Below are 22,330 nucleotides of genomic sequence, written 5' to 3'. Positions count from 1 at the left end.
TCCAGGTGACGTTATGAGCGGGTGTCCAGGGTACAGAGAGGGGGCCCCCTTGGGGCTGGGTGTGAATGGACAGGGCGTTCTGGATGAGTGGGGGATCAATGGGGGAATGGAGGATCCTGGATTGGGAGCCACCACTGTCTGTCTGTCAAGGAAAAAAACCCCTCTCTCAATTTCTTACAGATATTGAACACTGTGGCAGGGATTTTGGATCCAGTGGTGCTGCTGCTAGGTCGGGCGGCAAGACGCCAGAGATGGCGGCAGCAGCATCTACAGATGCTCAGGGCAGCGGACCATGTGTCACACCCCGCCTCACACCCTGCGGCCCAGCCACCCATCAGGCCAGGGAGGGACCCAGAGGGGGAGTCCCGCGATGGCCCAGTGTTTGCTGGTCATTCAAACATGATGGCCAGTGCATGCTGCAGGAGGCTCTGCCTCAACAAGGAGAGGATGTGTCCCATGTCTTCGCAGACTTGGCATCACATGGAGGAGGAGACACCCGCTCCCGGTGGATGTCAAGGTCACTGCAGCTCCGAACGTTTATGCCTCGGGATCATTCAAGGGCTCGAGTGGGGATCTGTGCGGCATTCGACAGATAACAGGTGCTTTCGACAGATAATGGATACCCTGTTTGCTCGGGTGGAAAACGACATCATCTTTGACATGGACCAAGCCCAGCAAGATGCCTGGTTAGCAGGTCCGCCATCATCGGGATGCCCCAGGTCCAGGGGGTAATAGTTGTCAAGCGTGTTGCCCTGCCCTCACCGGACCCTCTGGGAGTGCCCTACGTTAACAGTAAAAGGTTCCACTCCCTGCACACACAGCTCGTATGCGACCACCAGATGAAGATCATACACGTGTGTGCACGCTTCGCGGGACTGTGCATGACAGCTACATCCTGGTGAGACAGCCGGTTATCTCCAGCCTCTTTGAGGAGCACCCCAGGATAGGCGGCTGGCTCTTGGGGGATAAGAGATACCCGCTGAGGACCTGGCTAATAACACCAGTACGGAAGCCGAAGACCGAAGCGGAGACCCGGTACAACGAGGCCCATGTGGCCACTCTGACTGTGATTGCGGGGTGCATTGGACCCCTCATGATGCGGTTCTGATGCCTCGACCTCGCCAGTGGTGTACTCCAGTACCCCCCCCCCAAGACGGTCGTCCATTGTGTGGTGGCCGGCTGTGCCCTCCGCAACCTCATACAGCAGCGGGATGATGAGCTGGAGGTTATTGATGAGGAGGAAGAGGCCAAGGATGATGAGGCGGCGCTGGACCAGCACGGGCTTGAGAATGAGCCCAGGGAAGAATCAGAGGACCAGCAAGAGGCTACAGGAAAGGCCACAGCAGCGAGGGTCTGCCAAACCGGAGCGCCAGGGAGGCTCTCATACTCACCCGATTCACTTAGGGCGTGGCCTGTTCTGTCACCCCTCACTCCCATTTCCCACCCCGCCAGGGTATGTGTCTCATCACTCCAGGGTTCTGGGACTGTGACGGCGCCTTCAGTGGGTCACTGTTGAGGCAGGGGAGATGATAATAACCCACGTAGAGCTAAGCGCCAGTGCTCCTCAATCTATGCCATAGTCTGACCCCTGCCTGTCTGCTGAGTGCTTTCTCACACCCATTGCCAGCACGTGGTGTGCCCAGGAGGGAGGGGGAATGTGTGCCTGGAGAGATGGACCAAGGGTTCGGAGGTCAGCCCGCATTACAGAAGAAAGTAACCGAAGCGTCATACTGGCTGTGCACAAGGGTGTTTATTGTGTGTAGCAATTTCCCACTCTCCCGATGGTGCTGCATCCCCCGCCCCCCCCACCCAACCCACTCCCCCTAGTGCCCTCAGTGATCCTCAATGTGCTTTGCCTTCCTAGCTCTACTGCAACGTCTAGGTGTGTCTCCAGGATGCACACTAGAGGTGGAGGCAGCCGGCTGCTTACCTCTTCCTGTGGCCTTTGTTGCCCCTGGCGTGCGTCCTCTGGGGCCTTGTTGGGAGCACATGCACAATTGCCCCACCCTGTTCCGAGTGCTGACTGCGAGACATGGTCTCATCAGAAGGGTCGAACTCTGGGGAGCTGGTGACCACCGTCGCCTCTCCATGGGATAGGTCTGGGATGGCACTCAGCATCCTCTTCTCCTGCTTGGTGCCAATAGGGCCCTGAGGTTCATCTTGATGCGGGTGGGGGTAGCTGGCTTGAGCTCCGGCTGCCCCTGCGTCATCTGTCTCTGCCAGTGCTGGCGGTTCCCATGGTCTGGGCCATTGTGTCGATGCCCTTGGCGATGCTCCTCAGAGACTGGGACATGATCTGCAGTGCCTTGGTCATTCCCATCTGAGAGCGGGACATGTCCCACAGAACTTCACCAAGCCTGGTACTGGGTCCTATCCCCCAGTGAGGCAGACGTTCTGTCGAGACTCTCAGCCATGGCAGTCACCGACTGCTCGACACCTTCACTAATGGTGCCGATGTCACTGTAGTTGCCACCCTACCAGTGTTGGCCTCTCTGCCACACATTGCCATTGACATTTCCTGCGCCTGTAGCCTCTGGGACTCTTTCAATCGGTCATGGATCTGCTGGAGTGTCGCTGACATCTCCCTCTGAATGTCATGACTGCTCCCTATCGTCTTCATCATCTCCAGGATTACCCCTTCCATAGGCTCAGCATCAGGCTGGGATCCAGCTGGGTTTTGGGATCCAGAAAACATGCGACTGCTGTCTCGCGTGGGGGTTCCTGTCTCCACCTTGTGTGCATCAGCAGCTGTGTGGTGCTCACCAGATTGTGCTCCAGAAGCCTGACTGCTAACATTTCCCACTGAGGTGCACGTATCTGCGCTGGTGGAGGGTGGAGATGACAACTCACATTTGACAGGTCCTCCAGGTGGAACCCTGTGGTTCCTCATCTCTGCGGTGTCCAGCAGCCTCTGTATTGGTGACCACTGTATCCTCAGCCACCCCAGTCACCTCCAGGGCCCCCTACTCGAAAGAGGTGAAGATTCTTATGTCCGGCGCCCCACCACCAATCTGGGCCCTCTCCCAACTGTTGTGGGAGAGCTTTTCCTGAGGAGACACAGAGAGGGCATTGTTAGCCACACAGCTGGTTCACAGTGCTGGGAGGGGATGTGTGAAGGAAGGGTTGGGGGAGTTGAAGGGAGAGAGGAGGTTTGGGGGTCGCATGGAGAGTTTGGCGGGGGGGGGGCGGGTGAGAGATGCTCGCGTGGGGGTGGAAAGGTCTCCAGGGGGGAGCGGGCAGGAGTAGTTGGTGTTGACTCACTTGTGCTGCCCTGTGTAGGTTGTTGACCTTTTTCCAGCACTGGAGGCCAGTTCTCCTGGTCACATGCCTGGTGCTCACAGCCGCCGCCACCTGGTCCCAGGCAGCACTGGCTGCTCTGTGATTCACCCTCTGGGACCCTCGGGGGAACAGGACATCCCTCCTGGCCTCCACTGAGTCTAGGAGCCTGGCCAGATCTGCATCCTCGAATCTTGGACGGTCTTCTCGGCGCCATTGTTGCAAGCTGGCTGATGTTAACTGTAAGAGCTGTTTAAGTGCAGCTCAACCTTGTTAGCAGGAGGCTGGCGAGCGCTGTACCAGCGAATTGGCTGGCAAGCTTGCATTTGCGGCGACAAGCCCATGTGGCCTTGTTAAGTGGACCAATTAATGTTAAATAGCATTGCCAGCCTTGCTGGGCCAAACACCAGGAAGCTTGCGGCAGTTCCCGCTCACTACCACACTTAGAAATCTTTCTAGAGAATCCCGTCCATTTGTGAGGGCTAAGAGATGAAATGTGAAAAGTGTTAGTTTGATGCATTTGTAATGAGAGGTTATGGTGAGTTTGAGTTTGCGTAAATAGATTCGATTTAAAATTAGCATTGTGGTAAATGGGGAAACTTGGCTTTTCATTTGTTCAATTTCAAAAAGGAGAACTTGGCTTTTCATTTGTTCAATTTCAAAAGGGAGTTCAGAGGTGACCAGGAACATTTTCATCTTACAAATGTTTCTTGAGTAAAATGGGGAATATATATTCTATTTTATTAACCCCTCAGTCGAGACAAAATAGAAAACATGTAAGATTGTTATATTTGGAGAAGTTAAATTCAAAGAGGTGTTTGTGGACAATGGAACCTGAGATGAAGGGTAAAAATATATTTGAGGAAATAATACGACAGGACCTGATAGGCACAAGCAGCAAGAAGGGGGGGCTATGTGGGAAAATATACGGACAGCTACTGGACAGAGCTCAAACACCACTGGATGAGACCAGACAAAAATGGGAGGACGAACTGGGGACAGAGGTAGGGTGGGGTCTCTGGAGCGAAGCACTGAGCAGTGAGAACTCCTCCTCCTGTGCGAGGCTAAGCCCGATGCAGCTCAAAGTGGTGCACAGAGTGCATCTGACCAGAACCCGAATGAGCAGGTTCTTCCCACAGGTGGAGGACAAACATGAGCATGCCAGAGGGGCCCGGCCAACCACACCCACATGTTTTGGGCTGGCCCCAAGCTTGCTGGGTTCTGGACAGCCTTCTCCGAGGCAATGTCCAACGTTGTGGGGGTGAGGGTGAAGCCATGCCCACTAGTGGCAATCTTCGGGGTATCGGAGCAGCCAGAGTTACACTTGGGGAAGGGGGCCAATGCCCTTGTTTTCGCTTCCCTAATCGCACGCCGGAGAATACTGCTCGGCTGGCGATCGGCAGCACCACCCAAAGCTGCAGACTGACTCGCCGACGTCTTGGAATTTCTCCACCTGGAGAAGATTAAGTAGGCCATCCGAGGGTCAGAGGAAGGCTCCTTGGATACTTGGGGGCAGTTCGTTAGCCTGTTCTAAAACCTGTTTGAGGCCAGCTGCGGGGAGTAAGGTAAGAAAAAAAAAGATAGATGAGGAGTCAAAGGACTGCGCAACCTGAGGGGGGGGGGGGCGTGGAAGGAAGATGGGAAAGAGAAGAGGAATGGCGCTGAAACCAATGGGGGGGGGGAGAAGGTGGGGAAGAGAAGAGGAATGGCGCTGAAACCAATGGGGGGGGGGAAGGTGGGGAAGAGAAGAGGAAGGGCGCTGAAACCAATGGCGGGGGGGAAGATCATAGACCGATCCAGAGGGCAACAAAATGTACATGAGTTAGTTAAATGAAGGACAAAACAAACCTCTGTAAAATAAAGTAAATTAGCACAGGTATGAAAAATGTAATGTATATACACAGCAACTGTTTCTAAATATGAGAAAAGCCAATAAAAAGATTTTCAACAAAAAAAAATATATATATATTTGAGGAGTAATGTTTAACGGAGTTAATGTAGCTGTTGTGGAAAGCCCTGAAGACCAGCTCCATTGTGGGCTGTTGTGAAAGTTATGAATTGGAGGCAGCCACCCGGTGTTAAGACGGAAGAGTTTGTTTCTGAACCTCCTTTTCGAATTCCACATCAGTGTGAAAATGTTTGAGAAGTTGTGAGGTCTACGTAAGATGGCAACAAATTCCTTGGCTTGGGTAATATTACTGGATTTTTTAATGATTAAAATCTATAAGGGGACTGTTGCCAAGAAGGTAGTTTGCTTGTGTACTTTGGCCAAGCAGGTTATTTTGGGGGTTGTTCTGGAAGACTGTTTTAACTGTGTAAGTTTGAACTTGTGTGCTTAAGTTTTGTTTTTGTTTTTAAAAACTTAAAACTGGAGTTTTATGCTTTTGACGTTGGTAGCTTTTCCTCCTTGTTTTCAGAATCAAAAAACTGTTTATGTTCAATGAGACAGACTTCACTCTCAGATCTGATTTGCTCAGCATGAACATCTGTAATTGTAACAATACCACAAGGAGCAGCTGAGACGACTAGATGTATTTAAGGGGAAGCTTGATAAGAACATGCGAAGAAAGGAATGGGACCTGATGAGGGATTAAATGAAGGGTGAGAGGAGTTCATGTGGAGCATAGTTTGGACCTGATTGGATGAATGACCTCTTTCTAAGCTGGAACTACTTTGTAATACAGTAACCTGTTTTCAGACCCTTGCCAAGAACTTTGTAATATGTAAAAATTCCAGTGCTATCTATTCAAATTACAATATTGGATTGGATTTGTTTATCGTCACATGTACCGAGGTATAGTGAAAAGTATTGTTTTGCTTCCAGCTCAGACAGATCATTTAGTCCATGAAAAGAAAATACATAGGGCAAACATAAAAATGCACAATTTAAGTACGTAGACACAGCCTCGGGTGAAGCATATAGGACTGCAGTGCGAATCAGTAGAGAACCTGTGTGAAGAGATCAGGTCAATCCATAAGAGGGTCGTTTAGGAGTCTGGCAACAGCAGGGAAAAAGCTGTTTTTGAATCTGTTAGTGTGTGTTCTCAGACTTTTGTATCTCCTGCCCGATGGAAGAAGTTGGAAAAGTGAATAAGCCGGGTGGGAAGGGTCTTTGATTATGCTGCCCGCTTTCCCAAGGCAGCGGGAGGTGTAGGCCAAGTCAATGGATGGGAGGCGGGTTTGTGTGATGGACTGGACAGTGTTCATGACTCTCTGTAGTTTCTGACGGTCTTGGGCCGTGCAGTTGCCATACTAGGCTGTGATGCAGCCAGATGAGATGCTTTCTATGGGGCATCTGTAAAAGTTGGTAAGAGTCGATGTGGACATGCTGAATTTCCTGAGAAAGTATAGGCGTGCTGATGTGCTTTCTTGGTCGTAGCGTCGACTTGGGTGGACCAGGACAGATTTTTGCTGATGTGCACACGTAGGAATTTGAAGTTGTTAACTATCTCCACCTCGGTCACGTTGATGCAGACAGGGGTATGTACGATACTTTGCTTCCTGAAGTCAATGATCAGCTCTTCAGTTTTGCTGATATTGAGGGAGAGGTCATTACACCACTTCACTAGGTCCTCTATCTCCCTCCTGTATTCTGACTCATCGTTGTTCAAGATCTGACCTACTAAGGTCATGTTGTCAGCAAACCTGTAGATGGAGTTGGAACCAAATGTTGCCACGCAGTCGTGTGTGTATAGGGGGTATAGTTGGGAGTTAAGTACGCAGCCTTGCAGGGTCCTGGTATTGAGGGCTATTGTGGAGGAGGAGTTGTTGTTTATCACATATTCAATCTTCGCCTTCAGTTCCATTGCTGACAACTGAACAATGTCTTTCTTACTTTGAAATGAATCCAACTCAGTTTTTCTTCTCCTTCCAACCCTAAGTAAGAAAAGTAGGTAACAGCAACAACTTTACAGCACCTTTAATGTAATAAAATGCCCCCCAAAGTATTATCAAACAAAATTTGACATCGACAAATAAGGAGATGTGAGGTCAAAGATAGAGGTTTTGAGGAATGTCTTCAAGGAGTAAAGTGAGGTAAAGAGGCGGAGAGGTAGAGAGAGGATATCCAGAGCTTGGGGCATAGCCAGTCAAAGGCACGACCAGTCCCTCGTGGAGCAACTAAAATCAGGAATGATTGAGGTCTGAATTAGAGCAATGCCTTGGAGGGTTGTGCAGCTGGAGTAGGTTACAAAGATAGGGAGGCGCTAGGTCATTAGAGAGATTGGAAAAGATGGATGAAAAATTTAAAGTCAACACTATGCTTGACCAGGATCTAATGGAGGTTAGCAAGCACAGGAGTGATAGGGAAATGGGACTTGCTGCAAGTTGTGACACGGGCATCAGAGTTTTGAATGACCTCCAGTTTATGGAAGGTAGATTATGGGAGACCAGCCAGTAGTGCATTGAAATAGTCAGGTCTCAAGGTAAGAATGTGAGTTCCAGCAACACATGAATTGAGACAGGAGCAAAAATGGGTGATGTTAACCAAGTGGAAATAGACAATCTGTGATAGCATGAATATGATGTCATAAATTCATCTCGGGGTCAAATGTGACATTAAAGTTGTGAACAGACAAATTTAACGGAAGAAATTTAATTAAGGGAACAATTCTAAAAGGTACTGGGGAATGGATTGCAGAACTGGACTTTCATTTTGGGGACTCTGGATAATGAACATTAAAAGTTGTAATTAAAGCAATTTTGGGAAGCCATGATCCATTTTTGAATGAATGTAAATTAATAAATATCAGTCAAACTACTGGAATAGTACAGGGCATTGATGAAGCCATGCCTGCAGTATTGTGTTTTTTGGTATCCTTGCGCATACTTTCTTTAAGAGGGTGTGCAACAAAGACTCCTGGGTAGTGCGATTGTCATATGAAGAGTGGCTGAGTAGACGAGATCTGCATTTCCTTGAGTTTAGAAGAATGAGTTGGTCAAATTCTTACGGGGTTTTGGGTAGGTGCTGAGAGAGAGTTCCCCTGGTTGGGCATTTTGGAACATGGGGTTACAGTCTCCGAATAAGGAGTTGACCATTTAGAAGTGAGATAAAAATTTTCTTCACTTAAAGTGTTGTGAATCCCTGGAATTCTCAATTCTGGAGAGCCAGACATTGAATATATTCAGATCAGAGATCAGAATATGTTTGGGAATTAAGGGATCTGGGCATAGTGTGGGAATGTGAAGTTGAGATATTGAGAATCAATAGGTTGTGTGAGGCATGGAATGACGTACTGAGGCAGTTATAGTAAAGGGTTCTTTAGATTGAAGAGAGGGAGTTATTTTTTTTACAGTTGAGTCACATCTGATTTGGTCGTAGAGGCAAATTGATTGCAACATAGGGTGCGAGCTACCCGAATGGGAAAAGAGTACCGTAGCGAGCATGTTTAGCGCCGGGAAACACCATGCTATTGAACGCCCATTTGGGTAGTGTTGCTAACTTTTGGTTGGTTCAATTGGCTCTGTTTTATAACCTTTGCTCTAGAGTCGCCAGGTACAATTATGATACCGCCACGAGGTTCAAGTTCAAGTGATGATCAATAACTCAATACACCAATTAGTACGATTCAAATCAAAGCACATTTATTTACATACAGTTAAATCTACTCATGCATAAACTCTACTCTCTAAGCTATTTCTACAACTAACAGGCCTATACTTAGCTTTGGACTGGCCCATCAGGTCAGGGGAACAAATGGCCTTTCATTCGGGTTCTGAGTCTGCGGGATTCAAAAGCAGGTATTGACTGGTAGCTAGGAGCGCCTATCTCGTAGCGAGCATTGACTTGAGACTTACATTCTTTGGCGGCAGCTGAACAGGTCACTGTCAAGGGTTGGTTCACGTTGCTGAGTGACCCTGTCAAGAAGGGCGACTTGAACTTGGGGGCTTTACTTTATAGTCCCCAGGAGCTTCCCTCCTTTCTGGGTGGACCCCGGACCTGGTTTCAAGTGATTGGACTTCATTCCAATCGCTTGGTTCGATTTCTCCAATGCTGGAGCGGTTCCCTGATCGTTGCACGGTCTTTAGGTGTCCGTTAACCTCTTTTGTGTTGACTCCTGCTGGCGCCGAGGAGTCTGGCTTGGTCTTGTTTACCTTAAATGTTTCGATTGTTCCCGGGGATCACTCATTAGTATGTAGATGGCTGCTACATTATTATGCCGATGGTTGCTGGTATCGATGCTGTCTGGGCTTTTGCAGAGTCTAATACACAGTAAACTTGCACCTGCTAGTTTCTGCCTGTGTTGGCTGAATTTCCCTTCAGCCTTTGCTGTTCTCCATTTTACATTGGGAATTGGCCAACCCAGGTGACTACAGTAGATGGGGGGCCTCAGCAGGGAATGCCCTGATGAGACCACACTTAGTCCCATTATCTGCACTAAGAAGATTCGCTCACTGGAACTCCTCAGTGCAGAAGATGGGCACGGCAGTTGTTTTAAAAAAAAGTTATTAAGGCATTTGTATAAACAGTAAATACAAACCAACACGAGAACAAGAGCCCCTCCCCCAATGAGAACCCCAACACCCCCCTCTAAAGGGGCCCTCAGTGCCCCCTGCCTCCCCTGCACCAGCTTGCCACCTTGCCAGTGCTACCCTATGACCCTGGCAATGCCACCTAGGCACCTCAGCAGTACCAGACTGGCATTCAGGTTGCATTGCCAGGGTGCCAGGCTAGCAGTGCCAGAATGCCAACCTGCCAAGAACCTGGGGCCTCCAATCCCTTGGGAGACCCCCTTGAGTGCCATTCTGTCTGGTCCCTGTTTTTGGTGACCCAGCACTGAACAGCATTTGCCTGAGATCTGAAGTTTAAAAACTCACCACTATTCTTAGAATTCCCCCTATACCAAAAAAGGGTAGATATTCTAAATGGTGAACAGGGATTCCCACTCCCCGACTCCGATGCAGGCTTCAGTGGGTGCTATTCAGGTCAAACTATATTTTCAACTTATCTCCTGGTAGAACCCATACCTTCACCGAAGAATTTTACCTACTTAACCCTCAGTAGCATTGATATCCTGGGTCCTGCGTTGCTAAGTAAGTAAAGTCGGCTAATAACCACTGTTTCAGGTTAAAACTTTTAAGTTATTTTATTATTATCTTTTTTTTTTCTTTTTAAAAGATGCAATCACTGTCTTTACAGAAAAGTAGAAAGAGCTTGCTTCTGGATCCTTCTGGTTGGTTGAAGGGACCTTCAGGCCCAACTTGACAATCAATCTTCTTTTTAAAATCAAGTCTTCTTTAGATGTATTTGCTGATGAGCTCGGTTGCTGTGTTCTATCTTTCCCATTTACCGAGCTGTGAGAACTGGCTCTGCTGGCTGTCCCCTTTCTTCGGGTTTATATATTTTTCTAAAAGTTATCTAGTTTTTATGACTTTATTGTAAAGTAACTCTTATTTTCTTTGATTGTAAAAAGTATCTTTGATCTAAACATTCTAATCCAATTAAGTATTCATTTTGACATAACCTCACCTCTCCGGTCTCTGATTACATTGTTTCCTATGTGATGTTAAAAGTTCCTTTGTGATATTCAAAAATGATTTGGTTTCAAGAGCTGTGAATTTTTGTTTGGTTCCTGTCACTTCTATAGTTTTATTTTCCAATTGTGTCCTCAGCTCATAATTTTGACTTTGATTTTGGCTTTGAATTATGTTTCTCGTAGACTGATGGTCTCCAGTTTTCATTAATTTCCTTGGTATTAGCAAAATTTCACACCTAGAATTGTCACCAAATTCAACTGAACCTCATCCTTTCTTTTCCTGCTGCTTACTAAGATAGTTACTTTCAATGAAGGTGTGAGCCATTGTTTTTGGCTTCATTCAAAAACCTGTGTGTTTGCTAAGCCTGCTTGACCAAGGATATCTGCATTTTACAATCCTGCTCTTTGCAGCTGCTGTTAACCCTTTGTGGGATCTTTCACTGTATCCTCTCGTGTTTCTCTCAGACCAGATATTGCCAGACTTCCATGTTTCAAATGACACATCTTTCCATATTTTCAATAACAGATCTCCAAGGCGAGGAGGTAAGATCCCAAACCTTGGGTAGATCGTGGGAATGCATATTAGAGTGAGACTAGCTGTCCCACTCTAATATGCAGATTTGCCAAAAAGTGATCTGCCCACAATAGGCAGGATTCTCATCGTAACCTTAATCTCACGAGGCATGATGAGCCGGGTAGATCCTGAAAGAGGGATCTACCGACCTTGTTGCACCCCGCGCATTGCCTTTTGGGTGTAATGCGGCTGGTAGATCGTACCCACAGAGTGTGATTTAACTTTTTTAAAACACAGCTATTCTGGGCGGGAATCAAAGGGCGCTTATAGCACTGGGAACGGCTCCGCTATCTAACGGCACTCTATTTTTCGGCTCCCAGCAGGGAGCGGCCCACCAAGGCTGCGCGTAGCCACATATCCTGCACTGAGGAGCTCCACAAGTCCAGGAAGAGATCAGGGTGCGACCCCCAGACCCCCCCATTGCCCGAACCCACCTGTTGGGGGTCGTAGAGTCCCTCCGCAAGCCACCACATACCGGCAGGTACCCCCAGGCCTTATCCCTGGCATGGGCAAAATGCCAGCCTTGCACTATGGTACTGCTAACCTGGCACCCTGGCAGTGTTAGTGCATCTGGACACCGTGACGGTGCCAGGCTGGCAGTGCCAAGATTCCCAGCTGGCACCAGTAGTGCCAGGATGCCAGCCTGGCTATGGGCCTACCACCTGGGGGACCTCCGATCACCTAGGAGACCCCCCCCCCCCCCCCCCAAGTGGGGTCCAATGCTAATCTGCTCTCGGCTGGGGTATCATTGGGCAAGGCCGATAGATGCCTAGTGGCTGTTTTGATCCGGTGTCAGCATGGCCAAGTACATTTTTAAACTGACCTAATCGTGCAAGTCTGTGACCAGCCTATTGTGGACGGGATCCAGAACAAGTGTTCCAGATCCCGGCAGTTAGACTCATGAGAGGAGTAACAGCCGTTGGGAATCCTGGGGAAGGCCTCTCCCGGGATCTACCGTCCCGTCACGATTTTGGCGGGACGTGGCTGGTAAACCCCGCCCATAATATTCTAATGAGCCTTGACAGGGTGGATGTGGAAAGAATGTTTCTCGAGCTAAGGGTTATTGTTTAATAATGAGGAGTCACCCATTTAAAACAGGTGAAGCTTTTTTTTTTCTGAGGTTCGTGAGTCTCTGGAACTCTGTTCCTGAAAAGTTGGTGAAATTAGTCTTTTAATATTTTTAACGCCAAGGTAGATACATTCACGATAAGCAAGGGGTTGATAGTTATTCCAAGTAGCAGGATGCAGTTTTGAGGTTATTATCAAATCAGCCATGGTCTTATTAAATGACAGAGCAGGTTTGAGGGGCTGAAGGATCTCCTGCTTTATGAGGTATGTATATATGTATGTTCATAGGGTTCATGTTGATAGTTTATATTTAATGTCAAAGCGGTGCATTGATGTCATTCACTTTAATTCCACAATTTAACGATTTGTAAAAGTAGCAGCTCTTTGGTAATCAATGCACTAAGCACAGAAATTCAGAAGTAAACAAAATGAGAACGAGAAGTAGATATAAGAAATGAAAAGTGATTTGTTTAAAAATCCCAGTAACATTTTCAATTTAATAAATACCACATTGTTTACAAGCAATAACAAATTCAACTAACTTGTGGCTATATTGAGTCAAAATCTTTGTTAAAAATTAGGTGTTAAATTTTCCATTTTGATTAATTCATTGGTCAGTTAATTGATGTAGGATGGCAACAACAGTATAGATTTACCAGCTGTCAGTTAGCGACCGCTGCTGGTTGAATCTAGTCTGCACTGTCCCTGCTTACTTGAATCAGTTATTTTTGATGTTTTCTGAAATGAAACTTTCTATGGCGTTTAAATGCTGAAAACTTGTAAATCTTCAGTAGTGTTAGAACCTTTATTGTTTCAATGATTTGCAAGATGAATTCCTAATTGAAACAATATCAGTGCTACCTAATGAATATTGCAATTTTGTGAGAAACTGTTCTTCTTTTTGTTGCTTTTGAAACCAAAGATTCCCATCAAATATCAAGACAAATAGAAACTAACTCATCTTCCTGTGATCAGAAGCTGTAGATATTTTCTTACCCAGTTTCTTCCTCTGTGATTGTGTTAAGTAGAAAATTGCAAGTCCTGCTGTTCGGGCTGTACTCCAATAGTAAGTGTTTTGACACCTTGGGCCATATATGTCAGTTTTGTTTTGCTGTATCATGAACAAAAATACAATCTGCATTTGTTGCTGTGATAACCTAGTTCTACACACTGCAATGATTTTTCAAAATTGTGTAATTTGGAACGAATTATCTGCAATATGAACACTTGCATGCTAAACTGTACTAAATGTGCTCCGATTCCTGGCCAAAGAACTACAGCACCAATAGTCCCCAATCTTAATAATAATAATCTTTATTATCACAAGTAGGCTTACATTAACACTGCAATGAAGTTATGAGAAAAGCCCCTAATCACCATGTTCCGGCACCTGTTCGGGTACACTGAGGGAGAATTCCGAATGCCCAAATTACCTAACAGTACGTCTTTTGGGACTTGTGGGAGGAAACCGGAGCACCCGGAGGAAACCCATGTAGGCACAGGGAGAACATGCAGACTCCACACAGACAGTGACCAAAGCCGGGAATCGAACCTGGGAATCTAACCACTGTGCTACCTTGCCGCCTATATAAAGAGCCAATCTTGACTCTTTATACACAATTTAGTGGTCTTTGGTATGCTATATTAGGAAATTATGGGAGCTGGTGAAGCATACGGAATGTAGCACTACTCAGTAGAGAAGATGCGTGGAGAAATAAGTTCAGTTCATAAGAGGGTCATCAGGAGTCTGATAACAGCGGGGAAGAAGCTGTTTTTGAGCCGTTGGTGCATGTTCTCAAACTTTTGTATCTCCTGCCTAATGGAAGAGGTTGAAAGAGAGAATACCCCGGGTGGGAGGGGTCTTTGATTATGCTGCCCACGTTCCCAAGACAGTGGGAGGTGCAGACACAGTCAATGGATGGGAGGTAGTTTTGTATGACGGACTGGGCTGTGTTTACGACCCTTTGTAGTTTCTTGCGATCTTGGGCTGAGCAATTGCCATACGAGGCTGTGATGCAGCCAGATAGGATGCATTCTATGGTGCATCTGTAAAAATTGATGAGTCAATATGGACATGCCAAATTTCCTTTGTTTCCTGAGGAAGGATAGGCACTGTTGTGCTTTCTTGGTCATAGTGTCGACGTGGGTGGACCAAGACAGATTGTTGGTAATGTGCATACGTAGGGATTTGAAGCTGTCAACCATCTCCACCTCGTCACCATTGATGCAGACAGGGGTGTGTACGATACTTCGCTTGGATTTGGATTTGTTTATTGTTACGTGTACCGAGGTACAGTGAAAAGTATTTTTCTGCAAGCAGCTCAAACAGATCACTTAGTACATGAAAAGAAAATACATAATAGGGGAACACAATGTTCACAATGTAAATACAGAGACACCAGCTTCCTGAAGTCAATTTAGTACTGAAATAAAACCATCTGGCTACAGCATTTTAAAAGAAAAATCAAAAGGTGTTATTTTTCTCCCTGCTGATAAAATTGTGCTATCTGTAAAATGGCTGATATGTTTATCCGCGCAACAGTGGGCTTGTCAGCATAATACATGGGATTTTCCTGAATGATGTGATAAGGTCCTTTGCTTTGGGAGTGCATGGTCACCCTTATAGCATTCGAGGTAGCTCAGTGCAGTGATTGCATGGAGAAGGAGTTTTGAAGTAATTGAAGGCAGTTAATATAATTTGAATATTTAGATCTTGTATCTCCCTCTCTCTCCTTTCAGGTGCCATGCCCTAAGAGGGATTGCCGATCATGGACTTCCATGTGCTGGTCCATGGTTATGCTTGGCAAGGTACTGCAGTGGTTTGACAATACCTTCTGTAGGTATTCTCCAGCTCTTGCTGCCTGTCAGAGATGTATTGGAAGGATTTGTAGGTTGATGGTAAGACCATAAGACATAGGAGCAGAATTAGGCCACTCGGTTGATCGAGTCTACTCCGCCATTCAATCATGGCTGATATTTTCTCATCCCCATTCTCCTGCCTTCTCCCCATAACCCCTTATTAATCTATCTCTGTCTTAAAGACACTCAGTGAATTGGCCTCCACAGCCTTCTGCGGCAAAGAGTTCCACAGATTCACCACCCTCTGGCTGAAGAAATTCCTCCTCATCTCTGTTTTAAAGGATCGTCCCTTTAGTCTGAGATGGTGTCCTCTGGTTCTAGTTTTTCCTACAAGTGGAAACATCCTCTCCACGTCCACTCTATCCAGGCCTCACAGTACCTTGTAAGTTTCAAGAAGACCCTCCCCTCACCCTTCTAAACTCCAACGAGTACAGACCCAGAGTCCTCAACTGTTCCTCATACGACAAGTTCTTCATTCCAGGGATCATTCTTGTGAACCTCCTCTGGACCCTTTCCAAGGCCAGCATTCCTTGGATACGGGGCCCAAAACTGCTCATAATACTCCAAATGGGGTCTGACCAGAGCCTTATACAGCCTCAGAAGCACATCCCTGGTCTTGTATTCCAGACCGCTTGACATGAATGCTAACATTGCATTTGCTTTCTTGACTGCCGATTGAACCTGCACATTAACCTAAAGAGAATTGTGAGCAAGGACCCCCAAGACCCTTTGTGCTTCTGATTTCCTAAGCATTTTCCCATTTAGAAAATAGTCTATGCCTAAATTCCTCCTTCCAAAGTTCATAATCTCACACTTTTCCACATTGTATTTCATTTGCCACTTCATTGCCCACTCTCCTAGCTTATCCAAATCCTTCTGCAGCTCCCTTGCTTCCTCAATACTACCTGTCCCTCTACAGATCTTTATATCACCTGCAAACTTAGCAACAGTGCCTTCAATTCCTTCTTCCAGATCATTGATGTATATTGTGAAAAGTTGTGGTCCCAGCACAGACCACTGAGGCACACCACTAGTCACCGACTGTCATCCTAAAAGAAGACCCCTTTATCCACACACTCTGCCTTCTGCCAGTCAGCCAATCCTCTATCCATGCCAGGATCTTACCCTTAACACCATGGGCTTTTAACTTATTTAACAATCTCCTATGCGGCACCTTGTCAAAGGCCTTCTGGAAATCTAAATAAATCCTGTCCACTGGTTCTCCTTTGTCTAACTTCCTTGTTACCTCCTCAAAGAACTCTAACACATTTGTCAGACACAACCCCCCCTTTGACAAAGCTGTGCTGACTCAGTCTTATTTTACCATGCACTTCCAAGTACTTCGCGATCTCATCTTTAACAACAGACTCTAAAATCTTACCAATGACCGAAGTCAGGCTAACCGGCCTATAATTTCCCGTCTTCTGCCTCTCTCCCTTCTTAAACAGTGGTTATATTAGCCACTTTCCAGTCTTCTGGGACCCTTCCTTGCCTCCAGTGATCCCTGAAAGATCATCACCAATGCCTCCACAATTTCCTCAGCTATCTCTTTTATGACCCTGAGGTGCGGTCCATCCGGTCCAAGTGACTTATCCACCTTCAGACCTTTCAGTTTCCCCAGAATCTTCTCCTTCGTAATGGTCGCTGCACTCACCTCTGCCCCCTGGTTCTCCTGGAGCTCTGGCATCCCACTGGTGTCTTCCACCGTGAAGACTGATGCAAAGTAACTATTAAGTTTGTCTGCCATTTCTTTGTTTCCAATTATTACTTCTCCAGTCAAATTTTCCAGTGGTCCAATGTCTATTTTTGCCTCTCTCTTACCTTTTATATATTGAAAAAACTCTTCCTGTCTTCCTTTATAGTACTAGCTAGCTTCATCTTCTCTCCCCTTATTACTTTTTTAGTTGTCCTCTGCTCACTTTTAAAGGCTTCCCAATCCTCTGGCGTCCCACTAACCCTTGCCACTTTGTATGCTTTTTCTTTAGTGTTTATGCTGTCATAGATTATCATAGAATTTACAGTGCAGAAGGAGGCCATTCGGCCCATCGAGTCTGCACCGGCTCTTGAAAAGAGCACCATACCCAAGGTCAACACCTCCGCCCTATCCCCATAACCCAGTAACCCCACCCAACACGAAGGGCAATTTTGGTCACTGAGGGCAATTTATCATGGCCAATCCACCGAACCCGCACATCTTTGGACTGTGGGAGGAAACCGGAGCACCCGGAGGAAACCCATGCACACACGGGGAGGATGTGCAGACTCAGCACAGACAGTGACCCAAGCCGTAATCGAACCTGGGACTCTGGAGCTGTGAAGCAATTGTGCTATCCACAAGGCTACCGTGCTGTCCTTGACATCCCTCGTCAACCATGGATGCCTTGTTCATCCCTTAGAATATTTTGTCCTCCTTAATAACCCTCAGAAACTCCTGCCATTGCTGTACCACTGTCTTCCCTGCTAGGCTCCTTTTCCAATCAACTCTGGCCAGCTCCTCCCTCATATCTTTGTAGTTACCCTTATTTAATTGTAATACCAATCAACCTGTTTGGCCACATTATGAACGCATCTTCTGCATCGAGTCCCAGAGTGGGACTCAAGCTTCGATCTTTGGGCTCAGAGATGGGGACACTACCACTGTGCTCCAAGGCCTCCTTTGTACCTCTGCTAGGGTTGCACAAATAATTACTCATAAATTGTCCATGGTCAGTTGATGAATGTGAGCAATTTTATGGAGACTTACACCACAGAAATATTTGTGATCAGTGCTTGCAGTTGTGATGATTGACACAACAAAAGTGATTGGAAAATCATGACAATAGGAAGTAAGATTTGCATGCCAAAAAATGTATGCTGTATAAAAAGATATTTATTAATATTTATATATATTAGTATTAGCACAATAAGCGGGACTTTCTTCTGCCAACCCCCCCCCCCCCCCCCTCTCAATTGTTGGGAGTAGCACTAGCATTGAAGGTAGGATTGGCCTGAAAGCTACAGGTACCATGTAACCTCTACTGTAACTGAACTGGTAATAATAAAGCATAGCTGAGGGTTTGTTGCAGAATGGCATCGTATTCAGACATTTTGATGATGCATTGGGTGGAATTTTCCAGCCCCCCCCCGCCACCAGGATTGTCCAGTCCTGCCAAAGTCAAAGGACCTTTAGCTAGGCTGCTGCATCCCCTGCGGCAGGTCCTGCCATGGCGGGGCTGGAAAATCTCAGCCATAGTTTTTTCCAACCATGTGTGAGCCAATGGCTTTGAAATAATTTTGATGTACTTTTTTCATTGTGTAATCCAATTCTGAATTTTTTAACAAGGTTTGTAAGGAGTCATAAGAGCCTCAAGAGCAGAAATTGCTATTCATTATATATTGTCACAATTTAAATCCTGAAGTAACACAAAAAGTGGCAAACGATGAGATTGGAATAGCATCTTACTTTTGATCAGGGTGCTTTTGGGTCAAATATATTATCTCAAATATAGAGTTGAGAGTTACTGCATGGACTTAAAAATAACACTTAACATGGCTGTGTTTTTATAAACAGATTACCAGCGACTGATGACAGTAGCAGAGAGTATCACTACAATACTCTTCCCCTGTCAGTGGCAGCATGTGTATGTCCCTATCCTCCCTGCATCGCTCCTTCATTTTTTAGATGCTCCTGTTCCTTACTTGATGGGTTTACATTCGAATGGACAGGATGACCGGTCCAAATTAGAGCTACCACAGGAGGTAAGTCTCTCTTACTTTACTTTACTTCAAATATGTATTATTTCTAGATGTCAAGGCAAAGATTGTCTAGTTCGCTATCTTTTCCTTCCTGAAATAATTAATTGGGTACAGGAGTGTCAGAGCTATTTTACTGAATAATTAACAAGAGGCCTAGACTGATAATTCGGAGAACATGATTTTAGATTCCACTATGGTCGATCAAAACTTGTAATTTACTTTTTAAAAATCTTGAAAGTAATATTCTGTCCACTTGGTGCACTATATTTTTAGTGTTCATTCATGGGATGTGAGTGTCGTTGACAAGGTCAGCATTTATTGCTCAGCCCCAATTTTCCCTTGAGAAAGTAGTGATGAGTGGCCTTGTTGACTTGTTGCAGTACATCTGATGTAGCTGCACTAACAGTGCTGTTAGGAAGGGAGTTCCAGGTTTTTGATCAAGCAACATTGAAGGAACGGCGATTTGATTCCATGTTAAGATGGTATGTGGCTTGGAGGGTAACTTGCAGCTAGTGGTATTCCCATGTGTCTGCTGTTCTTATTCCTCTAGGTGGTAAAAATTGCCACCTGATGATTTTATCAAAGCTGGCTTGGCAAGTTGCTGCAGTGTTACCTGTACATTGCTGCCACCATGTGTTGGTGATGGAGTGAATGAATGTTGAAAGTGGTGGATGGCATGCCAATTAAGTGGGCTGTTTGTTTTGGATGATGTCAAGCACCTTGGGTTTCATTGGAGCTACGTTCATTCAGGCAAGTGGAGAGCATGTCTTGTAGATGGTTCACAGACTTTGGGGAGTCAGAAGGTGAGTTACTTGCTGAAGAATTCCCAGCCTCTGACTTAAAAAAATAAATAATTTAGAGTACCCAATTCATTTTTTTCCAATTAGGGACAATTTAGCGTGGCCAATCCATCTACCTCACACATCATTGGGTTGTAAAACACTGGGAGAATGTGAAAACTCCACACGGGCAGTGACCCAGAGCCGGGATCGAACCTGGGATCTTGGCACCGTGAGGCAGCAATGCTAACCACTGCGCCGCCGTGCTGCCTCCCAGCCTGACTTGCTCTTTTTTTTTCATTCTTTCATGAGACCAGAGCTGAAAAGGAACAGTGATCTCTTTGACAGGGCAAGTGGAGGGCAGCGGAAAGAGGGGTTGACCTGGGTGTAGTTTGATGACGGATGTCACAGGATGGTTGCAGATGAATTACACTGGATGTGTGAGGACGGCACAAGACAGATGCATGTGGCATACCATGACAACCGATCTTCCGGCGGGGTAGTTACAAGCAACAGCAAAGCATGGGATGCGAGCGTTGCTGGCAAGGCTGTCATTTGTTTCCCATCCATCACTGACCTTCAGAAGATTATGGTGAGCTACCTTCTTGACCTGCTGCAGTCCATGTGGTGTAGATACATTCACAGTGCTGTTAGGAAGGGCGCTCCAGGATTTTGACCCTACAACAATGAAAGGATGGTGAATTAGGCCCAAGTCAGGATTGTGTGCGGCTTGGAGGGGAATGCGCAGGTGTTCCCATGCATCTGCTGCACTTTCCTTCCATGTGGTAGAGGTTGCTAGTTTAGAAGGTGCTGCCAAACGTGCTTTGGTTGAGTTGCTGCAGTGCTTCTTGTATATGTTACACATTGCTACCACTGTGTGTCTGTGGTGGAAAGAATAAATGTTCAAGTTAGTTGGTCGGGTGCTGATCATGTGGGCTGCTTTGTCCTGAATGGTGTTAAGCTTCTTGAGTATTATTGGAGCCATATTCACCTAGGCATGTGGAGCGTATTCCATCTTGACTTATGCCTTCTGGATGGACAGTTTTCTGGGAGCCAGTATGTGAATTACTCAATACAGAATTCCCAGCCTCTGACCTGCTCTTGCAGCCACAGTAGTTACATGGATGTTCCAGTTCAGTTTCTGCATATTGCTAACTCCAGCATGATGGTGTGGGATAATTCAGCGATGGTAATGCCATCAAATGCCAAGGAGAGATGGTTAGAATTTTTAGAATTCTTCCTTAGAGATGGCCATTGCCTGGCACTTGTATGGAACTTTCCATTTACCAGCCCAAGCTTGAAAATGTTGTCCAGGTCCTGCTGCATTTGGATATGGACTACTTCAAATGGAATTGAACACTGCGCAGCACCAGCGAACATTCCCACTTCTGACCTGATGATGGAGTGAAAGTCATTGATGAAGCAACTGTAGATGGTTGCACCTAGGCCACTACCCTGAGGAATTCCTGCAGTGATGCCCTGGGTTTGAGATGATTCATCTCCAAAAACCACAACCATTTTGCACTGTACCTGGTATTTCAACCAACAGAGTTTTTCTACTGATTTCCATTAACTTCAATTTTGCAAATCTCTTTGCCACAATAAGTGAAATGTTGCCTTGATGTCAAAGACAGTTACTCCCATGTCACCTCTTGAATTCAGCTCCATGTTTGACCCAGAGCTATAATGACTTCTGGAACAAAGTGGCCCTGGCCAAACCAAACTGAACATTATTCAGCAGGTTATTAACAGCCGTTTGATAACACTTGCCAGTGACACATTCTATTACTTTGCTGATTATCGAGAGTAGATTGAGGTTGTCAGAGCCATAGCCTTTGCTGTATATGGTGCCTTCAGCCTTTTCTTGATATCATCTGGAGTGAATTGAGTTGGCTGAAGAGTGGCATCTGTGACACTGGGAACCTCAGGAGGAGACAGAGGATCATCCACTTATGACTTCTGGCTGAAGATGGTTCCAAATGCCTCAGCCTTGTCTTTTACACTGGCGTTCTGGGCTCTTGCACCATTGAGGATGGGGATATTTGTAAAGCCAATCTTTTGTTGAATAATTTTTAAAATTCCCCTCCTGAAGAAACTTGGACATTGTTGCGGTTGAATTTCTTCAGCCGAAGTGGCTGTTCCATGGTTGTGGCACACTTGCATGCTTGTCGCGACACACCTATTGGGAACCACTGTCAGATAGCACAGTGGTAGTACCAAACAACATGATGGATGTTATCTTCAGTGTGAAAATGGGTCCCCTTGAGAACCTGGTGAAAAGCCTCCTTGAACCACTGCAACCCATGAGACAAAGTCTCTCACAGATTAGGTAGATTTTCAAGATTTTGCCCAATGACCATAAAGGAACAACAATTTAATTCCAACCCAATATGGTATGTCAATATGTTTGTGTCAGATATCCTCAATGATATTTTGAGGCATTTTGAACAGTATCAGGATTTGGGAGCTTCGTCTTGTAAGAGCAAAGCAGGCTGGGATTGAACATCTCCAGCTGAATTCTACAGGTTTTAGAAATTCCACAAAAAAAATCACATTGGTCAAAT

General features: G+C 46.1%; 1 protein-coding gene across 8 annotated transcripts in view; it reads left to right on the top strand.

The window, feature by feature from the left end:
- The window catches only part of dennd5a (DENN/MADD domain containing 5A), a 496,539-nt gene that overhangs the window by 185,588 nt on the left and 288,621 nt on the right, over positions 1-22,330 (top strand). For all 8 annotated transcript variants that reach the window (XR_011933108.1, XR_011933106.1, XR_011933109.1 and 5 more), the window contains one exon: positions 18,803-18,990. Coding sequence is in view for 4 of the 8 variants with exons in the window: in XM_072466513.1 (XP_072322614.1) it covers positions 18,803-18,990 (188 nt within the window). In the remaining 4 variants the exon portion in view is untranslated. The remainder of the gene's footprint in view (positions 1-18,802; positions 18,991-22,330) is intronic.

Source organism: Scyliorhinus torazame, chromosome 10, assembly GCF_047496885.1.
Source record: "Scyliorhinus torazame isolate Kashiwa2021f chromosome 10, sScyTor2.1, whole genome shotgun sequence".
Lineage (NCBI taxonomy): Eukaryota > Metazoa > Chordata > Chondrichthyes > Carcharhiniformes > Scyliorhinidae > Scyliorhinus > Scyliorhinus torazame.
This window is presented reverse-complemented; position numbering and strand designations above follow the sequence as displayed.